Source organism: Anopheles aquasalis, chromosome 2 (assembly GCF_943734665.1).
Source record: "Anopheles aquasalis chromosome 2, idAnoAquaMG_Q_19, whole genome shotgun sequence".
Lineage (NCBI taxonomy): Eukaryota > Metazoa > Arthropoda > Insecta > Diptera > Culicidae > Anopheles > Anopheles aquasalis.
In genome coordinates, this window is record NC_064877.1 from 80,453,147 (window position 1) to 80,475,304 (window position 22,158).

Consider the following 22,158-nt stretch of genomic DNA (forward strand, 5'->3'; position numbering starts at 1 on the left):
TCTGCTGTTCGGAGTCGCCACGGTAAAACGACAGAACGGCCGATTCGATCGTTTGCACCTCATCCATCCTGCTACTACTTCCTCACCGGCGTGCCTCGCGAAACCACCGCACACTCCGCGCACCGCGTGAAACCGAACGTGGATTCTTCTGCTGCGAGGCTGGGAAAACGGACACTTTTCGATGAATCTGCTATCTACTACCCATCGCTGTCCATCCGGCGTATAATGAGGGTGGCAGGCGGTGTGCAAAATAGTGCAAATTCCGATAAAAACCTAGTTTTCCAGCGTCCAGATGCTCGATCGAAGGCGAGTTGAATCCGTTTATTTTTCACCGGGTTCGATGATAGCTGTCAGTGCACACATGAAGGTTCCGGGCCACGATAGTGACTTTGTATCGAACACACATCGATTATTCAAGTGCAAGGATTCGTCCTGGAGATAATTTTAGTGCATTTTGTTTCATCAGGGAATTGAATTCTTTCCGCATTTCTTTCTTCATTAATCCTATCGTGGTGTTGGAATGTTGTTTCGGATAATGTTGTTTTGGGTGAACAGTAAAATTTCTATATTTTCTCCATTAACAAGTCTTTTTCTGGAATTTTTGTTTGAAAATATGCGTTTTTATTCATTCGATGCGTTCATTGAATTTCCTTGACCATACGACTACAAACGCCGCTACTCCACCTCCCGGATCATCATCCGCGAATAACTCAATCCTTGCCGGCTGTTTTTGAAATCCCACCAAAACATTGATTTGTAATCCTCAGCATCAATGTATCTTCCGTTCAGATTTGCATAGGTACAAGCTTCGTGCCACCACGCAGATTCATGGAACTGAGCACAATGTCTGGCCTGGTAGTGGTCATTATCGCGATCTTTCGTGGAGAACATCATTCCCGTGTTATCCGCCATATCATTCTTAACAGTTCCTTCAAACATTTTAAGATCCTTCAGGACATATTGGTCACTTTCACTGCCTATTTCGAATGCTCTATACCGCGCATATTTATAGGTTCCACTAAAATCTTTCAATTCAACGATTAGTTCATGCTTACGGTCCTTTGTTATGTGGTGGACTTTTTCAAGACCCAACCAGAACTCTTTGTTCAAATCACCAAAACCGTCACGAAACTCATTCCACCCTCGGTAAAAGTCAAGTGATCCGTCGTAACGGTACTGAAACACAATCCATCCACCTCCAAATGCTGTCTGTTCACAATACACTTCAAACGGTTCGCTATTATTCTTCACGCGGATCAAATATGTCCCAGACACTCTCGATGAAACATTATTGCACGAGGAACCTTCCACTGTTCGAAGCTGCTTCTCCATCCTTTGCAGTCTATGCTCCATCGCCTCCAACTTGCCGGTGAGCATCTGTAGCATCTCATCCACCGACGGTTTAACTGTTCCTGCGCCATCACTAGGCTCACCATCACTTGCAGCAACATAGATAACAGCACAAAAGACTATTAAAACAATGCGCAGCTTCATTTCTGGTGCACAGTTTTTCACACAGCGAGTGTACTGGAGGTTCAAATCAGAATGATGCTTCTGGGATTCGTTAGGAGTTTCTTCTCGCGAAAGAATCAATCCACATTCTACCCTTCTCATTCTGCTTCTTTAGGACCGCAATCACAATCATGTGTTGGCTGCTCTCGTATGTTTTGTGTGATAAGCTCGAATTGAATAAAAAATCAGTCAACAAAATATTAGCCATCCAGCCAAAAAGGCTGTACTGATAACCTTCGTGCCCTGGACATGTTCCTTTGATAAGGTGCCAGTAATCTAATGCTATTACTCGAGGCACTGCCGTTATGGATGCTGCAAATGCCCTGGAAAATTATGCTTAGCTCGCGGCTTGTGTTCGCTGCTGGCGACTTGGGCTACCTATTGCAGCCGTATGCTGAAAGCCTCGACAATTAGTGTTCCTTTTGTAGGTGTTGTTGTTCATTGTGACTGTGTTTAATACATTTTATCCGTAAAAGGTGCACAAACTGAAACTAATTAACTAACTAACTAACAAATAGTAGTCCAGAAGTGTAGTGTGCGATGAGTTTCGTTGAATTTTCGTTTCGTTGAGTTGGCAGCGTTGAAAATGACTGTACCGTCAGCTGGGGAGGTAAACAAACACAAAAATACGCAGTTTTGCCGGTTCTTCCTTTGGAAATCAGTTTTAAAATGGGATTGTGAACTTTCGAGGACGATTTCCGTCCACAAAATCCTGATACGATGGCCCAGATATTGGTTCTCGAAGCGTTCTACGGTGGATCTCACAAACAGCTACTGGATGTGATACTGAAAAGTAGATATCAACTTTTTGCATTTCGTTTCCAGAGTAATCACAAGCGTCTTTTGAAATTGCCCACAGATTTCGATCCCACGAAGTATGATCTATACACGGTACCGGCCAAGAAATGGCACTGGTGTGCCCGGATGAGTGCCTTACACTTTGCGGAAGTAGTCCCCGCTGTTCACCAATATCGGTTGCTCTTTACGAGCTCCGTTCTTAACCTCGCGGAACTGATCGGTATCCGACCGGATCTGGCCCGGTGCCGGAAGATAGTGTACTTTCACGAGAACCAACTTTGCTACCCGGTCCGGGAGAACAAGCAGCGTGATGTGCAGTATGGAGTGAACCAGATAACGACATGCCTTTGTGCGGACGCGATACGCTTCAACTCGCAGTACAACATGCACTCGTTTCTGGACAGCATCCAGTCGTTTCTGAGCATCGTGCCGAACATGAAGTTCAAGGGAATTCGTGAGAAAATTGCACCAAAATGTGAAGTTTTATACTTTCCGATAGCATTTCACCAAATCCCTTGTCGGACGGCGGACAGGATCCAAGAGTGCGTAGTATGCTAGCGATAGGAGGCCCGAGCCGAGCATTGGTTTAGCTAATCGGTTTCCCCATTTTCAGGCGTTCCACTCTACTTCACCTGATTTGGCCACATCGTTGGGAGCACGACAAGCATCCGGAGCAGCTGGTAGAGGCTTTACTGGCGCTACAAGCCAAGGGGGTGGACTTTCGGGTGTCCATTCTTGGTGAACGATTTGAGACGGTACCAGCCTGCTTCGATCAACTCACCGAACGGTTACCAGGGAAGGTGATACACTTCGGTCCGCTGCCCAAAGATGAGTACTACCGTACGTTAATGGAAGGCGATGTCGTATTATCGACGGCACTGCACGAGTTTTATGGTGTCGCCATGTAAGTGTGATCGTTGCGAGCCTCCGGGGAGGAATTTGCTAGTTGAAAAAACTCACCTATTTGTCCTCTTTCAGGCTAGAAGCAGTACACTGTGGGTGTGTACCGTTTGCACCAAACCGGCTCGTTTATCCGGAGCTTTACCCGAAGGATAAACTGTACAACACCACGGAACAACTGGTAAAGCAGCTGTACAATTGGTGTCGTAACCGGCCTTTGTTTGAGAAGCATCGACAGGCATGGTTCGATTCCTTTGCGTTGGATCCCTACTCTGCCGCTCATTTGGTTCCAGTGTTTGTTAAGCTTTTGAATAGTTTCTAAGTAGGAGAACAAATTGAATTTGAAACAAAAATTGAAGATGACTAATCATGAAATTCCTGACTGTTGACCAGTTGATTGAGATCCGAAACATGCGATTGAAGTAGGCGCAGTTGAGTTAATTCCGCACTTTCCTCGTATCCCTATTTGATGTAAAAATTTGACTCCAATGTTTTCATTCGAGTTATTGGCCCACAGATTTTAACATTCCTCTAGATTCATTTATTAATTATATCAAGAATCACTGAGGTGTTAAAACTTAAGAAAATATAAATTGATTCTGAATCAGTTTTCGAAAGGAACTAAATTCATCTAGACGCCATTGAACATGCAAACACTCTTGTGCAGTTCTCTGAGCTCCCACACTTTAATCTAGCTCGAGGACATTGACCGCTACAAAAGTCCTTATTTCTACCGCTAGAATTCATTTGCGGCAACGAGCGAGTAGGAAGGCTGGGCTGGCTAAAGATGAAAAGAGGGTCAGCTCCGGCTGGTCACTGGCCGGCCGTTGTGCAAAGAAGTTTAAAAGCCTTAAGAAGCAAACAGTACAATGCTTAAGAAAATAGAATCATCCATTGGCTCGGTCTCCGTCCCTGGAGCACACGCATTCCACCACATTGCACAAACGGACGGGCGCGGTAAACGAGACATCGACGCCTGTGTGTCCTTATTTTGCATTCGCTTTCTGCCGCACCACCAGCCACCAGGTTCACGCCGCTAAGGTTTCCGCTACGGGCTACGGGCAAAAGGACCCTTCCAAAAGGGGTGACTGTATAAATAAACATAAGAAAACGACACCGCAATGAAAGATAAAACGGAGCGCTCTACGTGTGTGTCGGAGAGAGAGAGAGAGGAAGGAGAGCGTGGATCACAGATTTGCCGGTCACAAAAGTGAAGAAACTTGGGCCTACGTAGTCCGATCCGGTTGGTGTGTTGCTTGCACATTCGGTTTGGATTCGTGCTTTTACGCTTCAGTTCAATCGGGTTTTATATCTCCACATCGCTGGTCACGTTCCACACCCGGCACCGCCATGATTATCGAGATGTGCTTATCTTATGCCGGCGTGCAATGCTCCTTTTGGAGCTCCAATGGAGTGTTGTGGACTCGGTATAGCTTGGTCTAAGGAGAAGAACGATTCATAAGTTCATATAAAGATAGTACATATAAAATGACTGCATTAAGGCTTTCTAGCAATGGATTGTGAACTATAAAAGTTATCTTTAGTTCATCAACATTCGGTTTTTGCATGTTCCACATAAAGGCATTTCCATCCTCGCTGGCACTGTCTTGCTGCGTACTGAAATAGAGATACATTCCTTTGGTGACACGTTTGGATTGTCTCTTTCAAAGCTGCAACATCTTCATGGTGAAGCAAATGTTGGTGTCCGTCTGCAAAGCCACTGCCGGGTGCACTGAAGCGGAGAAGAGCGTAAGAACTTCGAATCAGATACATCTCATTGTCCTAGCACCGTCGTCTAATGTTCTTGTCGTGTTGACGCTTGCCCACGGTCATCGGGCGGTTGTAGGAGATGACGAAGCACTGGAGCACCGAGACCGAGAACGACCGGACCCCCCTGGCTCTTGCTTTTGCCGTCCTCACAAACGGTCGAGCTCATTATGCTTGGTTAGCTTAATGTGTGCAACAGTAGAAAAGCTATGTTAAGGCGTACGGAATGGTATCCTCGAATCTTGGCCCCCACTCACCCCCTGCCCCCCTACATGCCCGTTGGTCACTCTCTGGACGTTCGTTCGCATGAGTGAGCAGAAGAAGCCGAACAAAAAGCAACAAAGGACGACCAGCTTCGATAGCTTCGTAACACACGGCGAGTGCTGCAATTCCTTCCTGTTGGGTGGGAATTCCTTGATGATTGTTGGTTTATCAAATATAAGATTAAGACACTAGCGCTAGCGTTGCAGAAACATGTGAATCGCAATGTCTTAAGGTTCTCAAAAGGGCTTATGCTATCGTATAAGAAGTGCGAAAAGGACCTCTAAGAACTGTGACAATTCTCATTCAGACGACTGCTCACTTGGTCATGCCGATCCACGCCTTCGCCACCTTCTTCATCTTGCCAGTGTCTTAGTTCCACCGTCTTCCTGCCAATACCTCACATTTCACCTTCTGGATGCCTCTTTGACGAGTGAACCGAGCGTGCAGTGAGCCGTGAGGCTGTGAACAGATGTTACGTTAACAGTTGAGCAACGCCAAACAGATCGACAGATCCTTTCGATTGCGCCGAGCCCTGGGAAAAGAAGCGAATGCCGTAAGGAATGAAATCAAACATGGATTGTTTATTTGCTTTGCAATGGCACCATCCTTCGGGGGAGAGGATCGTATTCGGGGGGGCCGTAGTCTACCGGGAGGCGCAACGGAGGATTAGCTAGCCAAGGAAAGGAAGCCATCCTTTTGCATGGGACATCAGTCGCACACGGAGAAGATGGGGCCACCGTTAACAAGAAATCCGTTAGCAGACGACGTGTGTGATCGGAATGAATGCCGGGAATGGGCTCTTATTTCAAAGAAAGAATCCATTTTAAGGACATTCAGCAAACAACCCTTGGAAATACCTATCATCAATGAGATAAACAGGATCAAAAGGATGCGCTAGCGTTGGCATTACGAGAAGCATTTGCTAATGAGTTGAAAGGGATTCGATGTGAAGAGAGCGGTCCTTTGGGGTCATTGCGTGTATGAGATTCTGCACCATAAATTAACAACCGCAACTGTTGCATGGTTGAGATTGATAAACATGGAAATCATGAACATTTGTTTATTAGATTTGGCTACATATGAACACTTTTGTATTTGTCCTAGCATTTAATCGTTCTCTAATTAACTACGCTAAGCTTAACATGAAACTTTTTCTTACTTTGAACACCTAATCAACCTAAGTTTGCGGAATATAGTTGTTCTAATATTGCTAAACAATTAACATTCATTTTGCGATCTGTAAACTTTGAGGATTCTAAAAATCGAGCATTCCAACAGTATTTTCTTATAGAATATTACTAATGATACTTAACGGCACATGTAAATTTTTCTCTAATAATAAATAATAAATCGATAAAATGTAATATTGTACTGCTATGATGTGGAATATTATCCTATTAGCTCGCATAATTCAACATAAGCTCTACATGCTAGATGTCTGCCATCTTGGATGGCGTTGATTGAACGTTTTCCTAAAAAAATGAATCCCGTCTCATCAGCTTTAATCGTAGCAGCCTACTATATTCACATCAGCTGCAATGGAGTTTTGAAGCCGAGGACTATCACAATCTTTTCCTGTCAGGATGCTGCTTGAAGGGTTCACACCAGCCTCCTGACCACTCCGTGGGCTAGTCCAGTATTTTAATACATTTCTGACGCAAAAGGATCTGAAAAACAGCGAAACTGGCTAGTCAATTCAATACGAATATTGGTATCGATCGACGCTTGTGAACATTTTGAATCACAACCGCACTAGGCGATGGTGCGGATGATTGTCGAGCGATGAAATTGATTACGAATCCGAGTACTAACTAACCGAGCGATACGGTGTGGGGGTAATGCCAAACTAGGTGGATAATTGCCGGTTCAAAATCGGCCCAAACTTGTTTACTTTCAGCGAAAAGGTACTTCAAATGATGAAGCTACACTAAGTGAAATGGTGCCAATGCGCGTTTTGATTTGGGTTTTTGTAGTTTGCTTCGAACTGTGATAACAGTGATTGCGGAATTTTCATTTCTCCTTGAATAGCACAATGATGTCGAGTATTTTTTAAAGACAATTTGTTGCCTACTACTTCACCCGTGTTCTTGTGGTGTGTTTTCAAAATATGTTTATTTAATGACTTAGTAATGACGTTCTTGATAGGGCTTAGGTGTACTGGAATTATGAAAGCGTCCATATACTCACATTCGGAACGGTCTGAAGAGAACTATCGGTCTCGGTCATTGTGTGTTATGGTGAAGTTCGAGTTCGAGCTTGTGTGGTTATATTTGGTTATTTGATATCGAAAAAATGGAGGCTCAGATGTCGTTACTGCTAATGCTTGCTACCGTCTGTTCCGGGTTGGTGAGACGGTTTTGCGTAAATTGGTCGTATGAACTGAACCACGTCGACCTGAGCGTTGAAGATGGAGATGGAAAGGGGTGAACAGCAATGTTTGAGAAATCTTCGCCCCAGACCAGAGGTGCATAGAGTTGAGCGAGCAAGGTGCAGCCAGCATGAGGCAGAATATAGTAACGAAGGAAAGGCGTTGTTCGAGCGACATTGAATTAGCGTGTGACGTATGCAGCCGGCATTCTGGCAGCCTGGTTATTGCCAAGCATTCCATATTAGTATAGTTTACGTTTCGAATGCATTTATAAGTAAAATGGACACAGCGCCGATCAGCGATTTAACGGTAATTCGATCATATTTATTCGAACTATGCTTCCGTTACTGTGTTTATGCTACCAGACCGTGTATTTTAGAACTGTGTGCCATCTGAACAAACACGCAGTGATTAACACTTGTTAACATTTCTAGTTCAACTTTTATCTGATAAAACTTTTATATTGTTATCTCATCCATTGCATCATCAAAATGGTGTGTTCTGTTTTGAAAAAGGCAGTGCTTAAGCTTATTTAGCTTCGCATTGTGTGAATCATTCTAACGTGATAGATTATAATCATAGAGGTTTTCCAAGAAGTAAAGAAGAATTTAATGAAGGCTCCGATCGCCTCGATCGTCAAACGTTTCTTCTCTTGCATTTAATCAGTGCATCGGCATTGCATCCAGCCCAGTCTCGGTTTCGGCGCCTGCAAGCGGCCGGGGCTCAGCATCGAAGTAAAAACTTTGTCCAGTGCTCGGCCTCCCGGCTTGCATACGCCACACTGTATCTCTGCTTTTGACGCTTGGGCGGACCCTTGGTAACACATCACGCCCGAGGAATTCACAGCAATAACGGCCGGAAGAACAGGAAAGACAAACAAATAGGCAAAATACGGTAAGGTAAGTAAGAAGCATGCGGCAGTGGCTGGAAAGCTTCCAAAGAACGATCCACGACTTTTGCATCTGAATGGCGCATCAGGCGAAGGTGATAAAATGGAAGCTGCGATGGGGAAACTACGCGCGAGGCTAGAGGCGAGAGATTTCATGTTCTACTAAAAACCCGCAAACACGTCTGGCTAGTAATTTATTGGCAGTCAACAAACAGGGAGTTCACAACACGATTAGAGGCACTACACGATCACACTACAGGCACATGGCTTGCTGTACTACTTGACACACTTGATGGTTGAAATGGCGGCGCTGGCAACTCGCATACACTACGCGCATGATATGGCAGTTTCTTGCTTCCTTCCAAAAAAAAAACCAAAAAAAAACCTTTCAATGTTCCCTCTTCTGTCATGCTTATCACTAGTTTTTGGTGGGCTAGGATGTCAAGTAGGCGACTACTACGATGTTACTGCTTTCGACACTACACCTACTTTGATGAACAACAATGGCATCTGTCTAACTCGCTGCATCGCGGTTTCTACTTTATACTGGTGAGAGAGCGAGAGAGTGACATGGAGAGCTCTACCGGATGAAATCGGGATATCACACGGATTGGCCCCGCAAAAACCAAACTGCTCTGTATGGTGGAAAAGGAAAGTCACGAAATGAAGAGTAGGAATGCGTGCAGAGAGATGCTCGGGAGCGACAAGGAACGAAGAACGAATGAAGCCTAGCTAGCAAGAGGGGCTAGAGCTTGAGATGCTTGAAATTGGAAATGACGTTCATACAGTTACATACTTTAAAGGCCTGCCCGGAGAACCAGTCGTATCATCTCCATATCTTACACGTGTTGTCCTTCGATGCGGTGATGATGGCATCGCCCGAATAGTTGAACGAACACGAGAACACTTCCCCATCGTGGCCGGCAAGCGTTTGCGTGCAGATACCGGTGCCCGAGTTCCAGATGCGGGCCGTCTTATCGGCGGACGCAGTCAACAGCAGTCCACCCGGTGGGCTGAACGTCACCTTCGACACTTCATCCGTGTGCCCGGCCATAATGGTGACGAGCTCGAAGTTACCGGTTACATCCCACACTTTGGCCGTACAATCGGCACTGCCCGTCGCTAGCCGCGTTCCGGTACAGTTGAACGCGACATCGAGCACCTCATCCTTGTGCGTTGCGGTCGCCTGTGGATCCTCGAGCCGCCGGAGGTCCCAGATTTTCGCCGTCCGATCCAGCGAACTGGTGGCGATGAGATTACACTGAAAGTTCCACACCGCATTGCTCAGTTCGGCCTCGTGGCCACGGATTACCACGGCGTGTCTGGAACAGAAGATTGGAATGGAATCAGAAAACAGAAAACCGATCGCCGCGAAAGATCGCGAGAGGACTCCTTACTCCTTCGAGCGCATATCCCAAACGGTGGCCGTTTCATCGAACGAAGCCGTCAGCAGCAGGTTACCGTCCTTGTTGAAGCGTGCCGATATGACTTCGGCCGAATGGTCCGCAAACAGATTCACTTCCTGGCCCGTCTCGGAGTGGAAGACACGGGCCGTGTTGTCCATGCTGCAGGTCGCAACGAGCTCACACTGGCTGGGGTTAAATTCGGCGCCCACTATCTCGGCCGTGTGGCCCCACAGCGTGTTGATGCAGTTACCCGAAACCGGGTTCCATATCTTGGCAGTTTTGTCAAACGATCCGGTAAGGATGCGATCACTGCGGATGGGGTATTTTTATTATTAATAAGTCAATTACCGCACTCAATTACCTTACGTACCATCGGGGATAGTTGTAGGCAACGGAGAAGACAACATTTTCGTGCCCCTTCAGCACCTTCTCTTCGTCGCCACTCTCCACGTTCCACACGCGGCACGTCCGATCGTACGATCCGGTTACGCATCTGAAAACAATTGCGGAGAAATCGATAGCAATTTGTAAGGTACGGTTTGTAAATTGTGGACGCCCGTGATGTACTTTTTGCCCGACTTATCGAAGCACACGTTCGTGAGCGGTAGAATGTGCGTTTGGAGCGTTTTGAACAGGTAGAACTTGGTTTTCACCGGTTCCTTGAGCTTCTTCTGTAGCTTTTCCAGTATCTCCGTCACCTGGGGGAACACTTCCTGGGTGATCAGTGGTTCGGTGGATGCAATTTGCTTCGTTAGCACTTGGAGATCACAGCTGCAATTAGAAAGAGAGAGAGAGAAAGGAGTGTTGTAGCCACTTTGTTGGTTGGTTGGGCTCTTCAACTCACCTTGGCGTAAGGTCGAACAAATCTATCATTTTCGTACCCTCGACTCCTTTCTTCTGATAATTGAGAGCAATTCCTGTGGAATGGAGGCATGGAAGGAGTGAATTTCAAGGACTTTCCGAAGGATAGCAAGGCAGTTTAAATCCTGTCCGCCCTCTTACCTGGCGGATAGTAACGGAGATAAATCTTTATCAATCTCATTCTCGGACTGCTCTGCTCGGTAGTCTCCACAGACAAAAAAAACCAAGGTTAAATTGCAATGAACACTTTAAACACTCTGTGCCCGTAAATGCACGACTAACAGAAAAAGGACATCCAAACCGAAGGAGAAGCGTAACTGAACTGAAAAAATCTTTCGATCCCAACTTTGTTGGATCAATAAGCAACCTGGAATCCTGAGCCTGGTTGGTATCCAAGGGTATATGCGTAACCCTCGAAAAGTGTCGGGCTACTGTTACCAAGGTGGGCCCCTTTTAGTGTGCAGTAGCAGCAGCACGTGGAAGCAATGCACACTTGTTGCTGCGTATCGCGGTGGCGTTGGTAACGAAATGGGGAAGGGAATTGCGAAATTCCTTGAGCCCCGAGGGTCATAAACTGTCAAGCTATTTAACCTCGGAGGTGGTAAAGAGTCGTACTTTCCATGCAATTGCCATTGAATTCCGTTGCGGATAGTTGGGTGGTAAACGGTAAGTTTGTGATACTCACTCTGAAAGTGTATGGCACTAAATCAAATAAGAAGCTTGTACTTTATGGAATGAGTCCTTGGAGAGAGTACTGGAGTACTGGATGCATAGTACTGGCGTTCTGCAGATCTAATCCATTGTTTTGCCGTTGCGCTATTGGTATATCGTGCCGTTCCTTGTCGTTTGAACACCTTTTGTGAGAGACAAACCACGTGCTAGGTGTGGCCGATCCTGTACTTTTTTTTGTACCGCACCGCGGGATCCGGATGAGTTCCGTTGTGGATTACTACCGTGAACTCCACTCGTCCACTCTATACCGCAGTGGCCCCCGTCCGATACATCGACTGACACTTGTAATCCAGCATCCTGGCCACAACGCGCACGCTCTCTCGCTGTCTCTCTCGGTGCTCCATCCGCGACAGAAAGCTATTTGTAAGAGGGTTTATCCGTCGAAAGCCAATTTTATTTATTTTTCCAACACGTCACGCACCAAACACCCCTTACAAGGACGTACGTAGATTTATTGTTTGCGTGAGCACACAGAGCGCGCACGACGGAACCGTGTGAAAGCGAGAGGCTGGCTGGGTGACTGGTTGGTGCCCTTTCCGGAATCCGTTTGATCCGACCATCAGGCGGCTTACAGGACATCCATTTCATTGTACGATGCGCTCGGTTTGGTTCGAGGTGTACTTGGGAGCCAGACCAACTGGCCTCGCGAGGGGTCAGCGATACACACCGGGGACTCACCGGGGACTTCATTTGTAATTTCATTTTTTTCCATTTTTCTTCGCTCGCTTCGACATGGTTCAAATGTTCGACAAATGGACCTGGGATCGGTGCATGGATGATGGGTGCATTCGGTCGGTCGGCCGGTCTGTTTCGATCACGATTCGTGTCCCGCTGGCTCTGCCACGGATACGGATAATTATTCATCACCCATCGTTGTGTGCATGCACCTACAGCTCCGCCGGAGCGGGTCCAGGTGTTTCGTGTGTAGAAAAAGACGAAAAAAAAAACTCCTTCTTCTGATGATGCTGGTGCCAGTTATGCTCGCGAATTGGAACCCATTAATCGACCGCCAGCTGAGCAAGGACGACAACAATGTGTGCGGTTCATGTTGGATGGTTGGAAATTAGTTTCTATTTCGTCACTCTAAAACGCTCTAAACTAAACGTGCCTCTCGTAGATTGTACGCCAAGTTCGTCCTCGCTGCGCTGCAAGGTTGTTTGATGTTGTTGCCAAATGTTGCGCGGATAGTTCGCTTTTATTTATGTTTCATTTAGACCAAATGGCGGACAGAACAGGGTTGCTAGGATTTTAATTTGTGACGGATGGCAAATGCCCTCTTCCTAATTGTTTCAGAGAGCGACAGCAACTAGCCAGAGCTGACGTCGTAGCAAAGTAGTGCCAAGAAGTTTTATTAATTTGTTTTTCAATCTGCTTTCGAAACTCGGTGCCATGAGGGCAGCCCAACAATGAAGCTCTGGAGAGGCGAGATTCGCGAGATGCCCTCGAGTTATGGGATTTGCGCCACAAAAAACAAGTTGCTGATGATTTAGTTGTTGGCACACTGAAGAGCTTGAGTTTGCCAGCATGTTCACCTCCGAGTGCGGTGCCCACAACCAGGCAGCTGACGTGCTCGGATGATGTTTTCCGAATAAAGATTGCCAGCAGCTTTTCGTTGGCTGCGCTCCGCTCACTCCGCGCCACTTTCATTAGTGAGGCAAAATCAAAATCTCGCGGATGTTGAGATGCTGAAGCTTTGGAAGCCCCCGGCCAGCGCACCAGCATCAGCAGCAACTTTTTCGCAGAGTTTTCTCGCGTCTGTGTTTTCCGGCAACATAAAAATGCATGTGCACACATCGTTGATGCGCACTAGTTATCCTGCTCCTTTTATCCCTTCCCTTTTTTGTGCATCTGATAGCACTGGCAGGGATAGCACTTTGCGAGAAAATGCATTCACCATGCCCGTGTGTGCGTGGGTGTTGGGAAAATAATAATAAAATCTCCATCACATGCCCGATGCCTTCGAGGTGTCGCGCTCGCGAGCTGCTGGGGGAACTGATTTGAATAAGTAAAGGCCACGATTGTCACGCCGGTGCTCCGGTGCCCGCACACAGACATACAAGGACACGGATGCCCGATGGGAAAATGTGCACTTATGTGGGCCGCACGTCGTCACTGTTCGCGAGCTCCCTCCCCCGGGGGGATCGTTCATTTTTCCGATCCCGGAAAGTCGACGTCGAGTTGCTGGCGTCCGGAAGCAGACGGTTGTTGTCAGGCGCAACGCGTCTCCGTGGATTGGACGAGCCTGCTAGTGCTACCATCATGCTGGTATTGACTTGTTTTCTTTCATTAACCGATTTGCGCTTCTAGTCGGCGTGAGCAAACAGTTTTTGCCGAGGGAATGGTTCTCGGGCTCAGAATCATTAGCTGTACTACGGAGTGTCCTCGTTGGGCGGATTGTTGAGGCCGCTAGGATGGAAATTTTGTTTCAAAAAGTCCTATTCCACGTCATGAAATGCACAAAAACGATGACAATTTATGTTGCAGTAAGTGTAGAATGTCTTTCTTCTTTTCGTTAATGCTTTATCGTTGGGAATGTTGTAAAGGACGATTAGAAAAACATGCTATTTGATATTAAAACGAACGAGTTAGCTATAATAAAAAGGATTTCGATTTAATATCCATTGCGAAATAGTCGATATTTAGTTATAAATTTGTCCAAAAAATGGGTTCTCAAAGTCAGTATCCATTGTAGCGAAAAACCAATTGAATCGAACCATTTTTAAACAATTTATCTGCACGCTATTTCAAGTTTTGAACAAATTTGATGCTATCTTTCTTTAAAAATAAAGGTTTTTTTACCCTTCATAACTCTCCATATTCACCTCAGGGAATTAATAATTGTGTAAAACTCGTGTTTTTAGCTTAATTGTAAAAAGCAGCCTTTTTTAAACTGCAACATGCTACCAAAAAATTAAAAACTGTAAGTATAATAAAAAAAACTCTACGAGTTTATCTGTACAAACTCCTAATCCAACTAAATAGTATCGATTTGTTTATATGAAATAATCGGTCACGAAGTTACGGTTGATACAGCAAAAAGTGCATTTAGCAAACCATGCGAATCTGAAATTAATGCTATGGGCGTAATTTTTAGCAAATACTCTTCAAATCCCGACCGAACACATATAAAAAGATGTAGTTGAATATGGCGTTCAGACAGATAAATGAAAATTGAATAGATTCCTCAAAACAAAGTCTTAAAAACCTCCCTGTTTTTGAAGCTTCTGAAACGTTTCTTCAAATAATCGCTGAAAACTAGATCAACAATAAAAAAACAATCATTCCTAGAAATGGATTCATTTCGTTTAAATCAATACGCGTTCGCTGCGATGGTCTACTCTCTACCAGATGCTGCTGATTAGCTTCCTGCATCTCTGCATCGCTCGATCGCTCGAATCATCACACAGCGACGACGGTTGGCCGATTTGTGTGTCTAACTTAATTGTCAACTTGGCCCCCCGAGTCGCAGTGGCACGAACACCTTGGCGTGTTTCTTTCTAATGAACCACCCCACGAATCACGCGTTGTTTGCGCTGACGGTGACAACATCTCCTGCGGATGGATGCGGGCGTATGTCTCGTATCGCGGTCTGCGGATCCTTTCCAGTGGATCAATGATTATGCCGTGAGTAAGCATGCCGGAGACCAGTCAGTTGGTCATCGGCTACGTCAACGGAACCGTTCCAGATAGAAGGCCCAGAGAATGGGTCTTTGGCCAGGAGAACCGTGCTCCTTCGTACGCAAAATTGGGACGCACAAATGGTGCTTTAATCCCGGCCCGCGATTGACGAATGCACTCGCTTTTTGTTTGTACAGCCGTGAGCTCGCGTGGAATTTCCCGGTGACCTCGTATCCCGTTGCGGATGTCAACCTCTCACCGACGGTCACATGGCGAATGGCGAAAGTCAATTAATTAAACCGCTGAACCGTGCATCCGATAAGCGCCCCATAATAATAAACATTTTCCACCTCTTTTTCCCACGTTTGCGAGCGTGAGTGAATGTGTATGATTTTCGAAAAGCCATGCAAAACGGCCAACGCATCGGCTGGCACGGAAAGGCCAAGACCAGGATATCGTCCAGCCACAAGTCATCTCGGCCGTCAAACCGAACCGGCACCACGGTTGGTGGTAGGCGATCAAAAGTCGAGGCAACAAGGGAGCCTCCGAGTGTGTCTGCGGACCGCTGGCGTGCTGGCTGGATAATCCGTAATTGGTTTTGCGATTTGGTCATCCTTCGCCGTCACCGTTGATCGCTGGCGGTACGAGATGGCGGTCCGTTCCGTTTGATTTGCGGTCACTTGCGGGCCGTTGGCTCGCGGCTGGCTTCCTGAATGGGCCACCTTCGGCTTCGCGATCCAATGACAGTGGCCGCGCGCTATAAATCAACAACCACGCGGACCACTCGCCACCAGTGATGATGTGGATGATGATAGAGATGGAGATGAAAGTGGTTAGAACGTTTTGGCCGTGCTGGTGACCAGAATTCCATTAGGCTGGTGAACGAAGGAGGAAATTGCAGATCGATCCATCGATGGCTTCTCACAACAATGGAAGCTACTGTCTATCGGAACTGCATTATGTCGATGATGATGATGATGATGATGATGTGCTTGTTGAGGTTGCAAATCGTCTAAATTCATCCCAGAGTATTTGATGTACGATGGAACAGAGATTCTGGGGGATAAACAATATGGCATACTAAGAGAAACAGTTGTGAAAAAGAAATTATAATTAAAGAGCTTATATTGATGCAATTTGCAATTGATGGTTGGTTTTCAGATAATATTCATCGCTTGTGGCGCAGTATTTATTACATTCAAACGTGTATTCTGCTTCACACAATTGTTTCGAAGATTTTCAGACATCTCCCAACTCTAACTAGACTCGCAAGTTACATTATTCACTTTTATACTATCATGTTAAGTGATCCTTCTTGCAGCTCCTTATCCACGAAGATAGTTAATCAATCAAAAGAAAGAAAAGTCGCTTTCTCACATAATTGAACAAATGTTTTGACCGTATATTCGTCCAGAATAGCTACGCGAGGCCTCTAAACAATTCAATCACGATGCGATCGATGGCTCTCTGGTGGTAGCGCTGGCAGCTAAAGCGAACTCAATTTTACCCTCCACTAAGCAAATCGATTTCTACTCTCTCCGGTCCGCTCTGAGCTCGCTGGCCACAAGCCATCATCGGTCGAACAGGGCCAACAGTATGCAAAATCATACCGCGCAACACACCATCCACCAAAACTCTGCTGTGCTGCATCACAAATTTACACAATTAATAAAAACAATCAATAGGTTCTGGCCGCGATGTTTAGATCCGGTTGCGGGTGGTGAAGAATGGAGTGCCATTGGGTGCCGGGCCCAATGTTCAATGCGGGCTCCACCTGTTCCAAATCAAATCTCGCAACAAATCGGCTGGCTGGCTGGCTGGCTGGCCACCACCCGGATTGTGCAGTGGTTGCAATGGTGGCCGTGCGGAACGGAACAATATTTACAGCGACAATAGTTGTGAAATATTATTTGTGGTATTTGCATCCGAATGTACCGTAGGTGGTTGAAAGGACGATTAGAAAGGGACTGGTCTATGGTATACGGTGGGAGGGAAAAAGGGCGCCACACAACGCGACGGTGGAGGCGCCCGGAATGAAACCAATGCAAGCAGTGTGGGTTCGCAGTTTGGTTGGAATGTTGGTAGTACAAAGCGAGAGAGAGAGAGAGAGAGAGAGAGAGAGAGAGAGAGAGAGAGAGAGAGAGAGAGAGAGAGAGAGAGAGAGAGAGAGAGAGAGAGAGAGAGAGAGAGCGAGTGAGTAAATAACGCCTTTATGCAGTTGATTTCTAATGCATGTTTTTTGTTACAATTTTGAGGTCTTTTGATAAAAAGCTTTACACACATGTGCGCACATCCCTTATTTTAAATAAAATCAACATGCAGAAATACTCTTTACAATGGCGTTGCATGTTGGACAATTATTATGTTGATTTAGGAGCTAGACGTAAAATCACACATAAAAGACAGACAGTGGTTTTATATGTTTTGTTTTGGAAAGGAACAACGAGCAATTTTACTCAATAAAGTCACCACTTTCCAGTATAATATTTTTATAACTCAATTTCATTTTAGAATGACGACTATACATATTGCAATACGATTAATTTATGCTGTTCTTTTGGTTAGCTCATCTGCTCATGGCTTACTATCATGAATTGTTCAACATTATTTTTCCTCTAGCTACAACATCAAGCAGGCATTGCCTTACAGTCAAATAAAGTTAGTTGGAAATGATTTACAAAAATTCTACGAACGTCAATCAAGTTAACGAACAAAGCAGTCCTCATGTTGAGTAGCATATTCTTCATAAAACACATTCAAACTTTAATGTCCAGTTATGAGTACATTTTAGCAAACTCTCAACTAGATTTTTTACGGACAGATTTCGCTTAGTTGTTATTTATTATTAATATGTTACTGTTCAATACACTGTAGAACACTTTGGTTTGCGATTACCAATACCATTCCCTGGGTCCACATAAAACATCGCCATTTCCGTCGGCATTCGGACGGCGGCAAAGCTCTCCTTCCTGACCGCGTTGACCGTTGCCGTTACGTTGCTGAAATCGTTGCTTTCTCGTGGGGAAACAGCACCAGAGATGACCTACGGGAAGGAAGGCAGACAGGAGAAGCATCACTATCAAAAAGCTGACGCAGACTCATTATTCCAGCACTTCCCATGTGATACACAATCCTGGCGTACCAACATGGTTCCACTGCTACTGCTGGTCAGCTCCTGAGCGGTAAGCTTTTCACCTTACGGCACACCAACTGCGTCCGCCACACCAACCATCGTCCGGGCGGCGAAAGTTACAGACCATCGAGTGCCTGGCACTTCCCAGAGCCTCGATTGGTGCTGGTCCGGGGTGCGGCCGTATGTAGTAATGTGTACATAGAATGTACACCGGTTAGTTTGCCAAAAAATCAAGCCCAAAAGTTCATTCGTCGCGTCGTTCGTTCGTCCGTTCGGTCGTTCGTTGGCTGGCTGGCTGGCTGGCGAGCCTTTTAGCCATCTGCCCACCACCGAGAAAGCCACCGACACTGGCCAGCGGGTGACGGAGAGGCAATCAGTGGGGCAGAGGTTGGTTTACGCTTTGGTCTCCCAGTGCCTTTCGTATCCCCCTGGCCTTCTTATCGTTTCCACTCGACGGAATCTGCTGGATGGGCGGAGCCTAACGAAGCTCAGTATCCTGGTGGTATCCTTTTACACTACACCCTCCTGGGTGGTTGTATATAAGCCCGTAGTGGGGTGTGGAGGAGGAAAATGACATTCCGACACCCCAGGTCAGGGTGTGTCGTACCATCTGCCACCCCCTCTCGCGACCTCGATGGTGGATGGTTGGTGGTGTTTTGTCATTTTCCCTTTCAGAGTGCGAGGGACAGCAGCTTGGTAGTACATCCGGTGTGCTGTTGTGTGCGTGTGCTCGGTGGCCACACGTGCCCGGAAGGAGCGATGAACACTTGCGCAGGGATGGTAAGCAGCAGTGGGCATGTGCAGCAGCCAGCAACCCCCACCGCCTGAGGGTGAGAGTAAGAGATGGTCGTTGTAAAAAGGGCCGTAACGTTCTTACATACTACAACTCAAGCAGAGGCCCAGAGGAGTCACGCAGTCGGTCAAAGGTGAAAGGTGAAACAATTGACAGACAGAAACAAGAGAAAGAAGAAGCAGCTCGGGTGCCAGTGTGAGAATGAAACAAATGGTGAACAGCTTAGGCATTAGGGATCATGGTTCCATCAGTTCGCATCAAGAAGCCGCCGCCACCAAGTGAACCAACTAACTACTCAGCCGTTGCCCAGGCGATCAAGAATGGATGACTGTGCAGCATCGGAACGCACGAGGGAAATATTCTTTTAAGGGCTACGGTAAATCAAATAGTACCATCGAGATGGTTACGGGCCCGGACACAAGATGACAAGTTAACCTGGGGACCGATAGTCAGCAGCTTTAGTGCTTTTTTTGTTTCTACATTCCTGCTAGCCCATTGTGAAGCCGTTTGACCACATCCTTGTCATTCGGATTACCGACGGAAGTGGCCTTCTGGGGCCAGAGACTCCTGCTGTGTTGTATTCTGGGGCTCAAGAGGGTTTTTTCCCCTTCTTTTACTATGATTGCTATCATGGGTCTAGCGGCTAGGAAATCTGAATTTTCTGTTAAAATTTTCAACGAAATGGGTCAAGGCGTGTGAGCTCCTTTGCAATTTTGCTTGACAAGTGACGAGTAGTAGTTGGCTTTGGAAAACTAGACGTCAACATCTATTTTCACCGGATAGTTCAAATTAATAAGCAATAAGTTAGTTTATTTAACAGGAAACTATATTTAAGCTTGTTTATTCAATAAAGAATAACTAAATGGCATCTCTTTATCATCTTTACTCCATGGTAATAAGCAATCTTTTGCAAATACATTGGAACGTAGCATTTTACGGATTAAGTGGAGTTTTCAAAATAAAAACTCATGAGCTTAGTAACGACGGTTCCAAATCGTTATAGATCCGCTTTTGATCTTTATTTCAATGAAAAAAAACTTTATTCATTTTAAAATAAACTAAAAAGACAAAAAGTACCCATAAGAGCATCTTTGAGCTGTATGGTAGGTATGGTTTTGTTGCATGGTAGAACTAGATAGAATCTTAAAAACCTGTTTTTAAATCTTACCAACCTTACGAAAGCACGGCAACAATCAAACACAGCACCACAGATAGCTTCAGCATGTAGCAACTTGTTATAACCTTACAATCTCACTTACTGCAAACAAACAAACGTTAGAGCAACAGACGGTCCCTTCACATATGTTGAAAGGCAACGGAATTGCCTCAACATGAAGTGTACATTATTTGAACTAAGCTACTATGTCTTCCATTTGCCCAACCATCCGTCGGCAGTTGCTGTTAGTTGTACTCTGGCAATTTTTGGGGCGTTCCACCTCCAAGACAAGCAAAGAAGGAGTGCGAATGATGCCCGTTGTCGAACGTAGCTAAACCGCAGAACAGAAATAATATTTATTGTCTCACTTTCGCCCCCGCTGGGGAGGAGCACAGAACGATGGTGCTGGTTTAGGGCGCGGATGAAAGAAAAAAATGTACCAGAGGGGACAGCCGATGTGGTTAGTTTGTGAGAAAAGTTTTCCTGCATTGCAATGGACCTGCTACAACACTATTGAGGAACAAGGAACGACCAGAAGGAGCAGAGAGAGTGCGAGCATACACGAAGGTGCCTTGGAGCTAATCGTCCAACATTTTGTTTATTGTTTGGTTTCCTTCGGTGCCCTTTGAAAAGGCCTTGCTCGCCGGTCGCAGCTATGCGTTGGACGTTAGTAAGTTGGAGTCATAGTCCGGATGAGGGGGAAAAGGGATGGAAAAAATGGGGGACATAAACGACAACAAGCATAAGCCGCAGAACTGTAAGCCGATTGTAACAAAATAGCGAAACAGGATCCATGCAAAAATTAGGGCGAACTGAAAATACGGTTGCTGCTCCCTATGAAGGAATCATTTTCAGAGGAGCAGCTGAAGGTGGTGCAACTAGTGGCGTCAGTTCTCAAGTAAAGAAATCACAAAATCAGTTCAAATTGTTTCTGGAATCAATAGGATTAGCATTTTTATATTTTACATCATTTTACAAAAGAAAACGTACACTATTTTACCGTGGTGGGGAATATTTTCTGTTGACTTTACTATCGCGACTTATTATAATATTTGAGGATGATCTAAAGTACGTAACGATGCTACAGCTGATACATTTAAACTCTTCAAGCTCTCCAGTCGAACGGTGAGAACGTTCCTTATACGCGGTCCTACCATCTTTACAGGCAACCAGATTGATTGGTATTTTTTTCGCGAATGCTTGCATGAGGTTAGGGAGAGACCCCCCGGTCCAACGTGCGTTTGTTTTCTCTCCATTATGTGCTGACTTCAAGCAAAGTGACTAAAACGCAGACCATGAGGCGGTTTGGCCAGCAAGACATTCGTCGCGGGCGCATTTATGTTGCAAATTGAAAAATAACATAATTTTCTTTCCGTCCTCACCAACCGGCCACCACCGGATCTTGCCAGGAGCGCGCTGCCAGCTGACATTTCGCTGGCAGCTGACCGTCACCTTTTCGATTCATATCCTCCGCCCGGTGATCCAGCTTTTTCTGCTCAGCGGAACGGTTTTCTTCTCCCGCATCAAGTTAACCGAGCGAACGAACAAACGAGCAAAAGGTGGAATGTTGGTGCATGAGGAGCTAGTAGTAGTAGGCCGGTGGAAAGAAGTGAAATGTCGAGGAGGGATCAGTGTTCGTACACGAAATGAAAACCAAAGCAGCCACATCAGAGCAGAAAATGAGCTGGACGGGGGAGATGTTGCCTTGAGGGACTTTCACGGAAAACAAGCACTTCTTTCGCTCGCCTGTTACGTCGTGTGTAGCGCGCTACATAACTTTCTGTGCTGCTGCTTCACGGGTAATGAAAAATGAAACAAAAAAAGAAATTATATACAAAAAACTCTTACCACACGGAGACCACCCTACGGGTGTGATGATGTTTTGTTCCGGGGAAATTAACCAAAAAAAAAAAAAAATAACGCGACGAACAAAACAACAAGCGCCAACACGCGAGAGGCAT

General features: G+C 45.8%; 4 protein-coding genes across 5 annotated transcripts in view; 1 reads left to right on the forward strand and 3 right to left on the reverse strand.

The window, feature by feature from the left end:
* LOC126569105 (importin-13) overlaps nt 1-300 on the reverse strand; it is a 4,083-nt gene extending 3,783 nt beyond the window's left edge. Inside the window, exons 1-2 of one of the 2 annotated variants that reach the window (XM_050225981.1) lie at nt 274-300; nt 1-159 (exon numbers count right to left, since the gene is read on the reverse strand). The exon at nt 1-159 is cut by the window's left edge and continues 251 nt beyond it. In XM_050225981.1, coding sequence (XP_050081938.1) covers nt 1-67 — 67 coding nt within the window. In that variant the 5' untranslated portion in view covers nt 68-159; nt 274-300. The other variant, XM_050225980.1, reaches the window with a different exon arrangement.
* Nucleotides 301-675: 375 nt separating this feature from the next.
* On the reverse strand, nt 676-1,494 carry LOC126569113 (angiopoietin-related protein 1-like). Its single transcript, XM_050225995.1, has one exon. It carries the CDS (start codon nt 1,492-1,494, stop codon nt 676-678), a length of 819 nt encoding a protein of 272 aa, XP_050081952.1.
* A 717-nt stretch (nt 1,495-2,211) lies between these two features.
* LOC126569110 (glycosyltransferase-like domain-containing protein 1-like) lies at nt 2,212-3,567 on the forward strand. Its single transcript, XM_050225989.1, has 4 exons — nt 2,212-2,305; nt 2,372-2,852; nt 2,924-3,214; nt 3,289-3,567. Exons 1-4 carry the CDS (start codon nt 2,233-2,235, stop codon nt 3,530-3,532), a joined length of 1,089 nt encoding a protein of 362 aa, XP_050081946.1. The 5' UTR covers nt 2,212-2,232; the 3' UTR covers nt 3,533-3,567.
* A 3,248-nt stretch (nt 3,568-6,815) lies between these two features.
* LOC126569109 (dynein assembly factor with WDR repeat domains 1) lies at nt 6,816-10,946 on the reverse strand. Its single transcript, XM_050225988.1, has 7 exons — nt 10,907-10,946; nt 10,749-10,821; nt 10,472-10,675; nt 10,275-10,397; nt 9,896-10,213; nt 9,295-9,820; nt 6,816-6,908 (listed from the first exon to the last, which is right to left on the reverse strand). The coding sequence occupies exons 1-6, from the start codon at nt 10,944-10,946 to the stop codon at nt 9,325-9,327; spliced, it is 1,254 nt and encodes a 417-aa protein (XP_050081945.1). The 3' UTR covers nt 6,816-6,908; nt 9,295-9,324.
* Between the last annotated feature and the right edge of the window lie 11,212 nt (nt 10,947-22,158).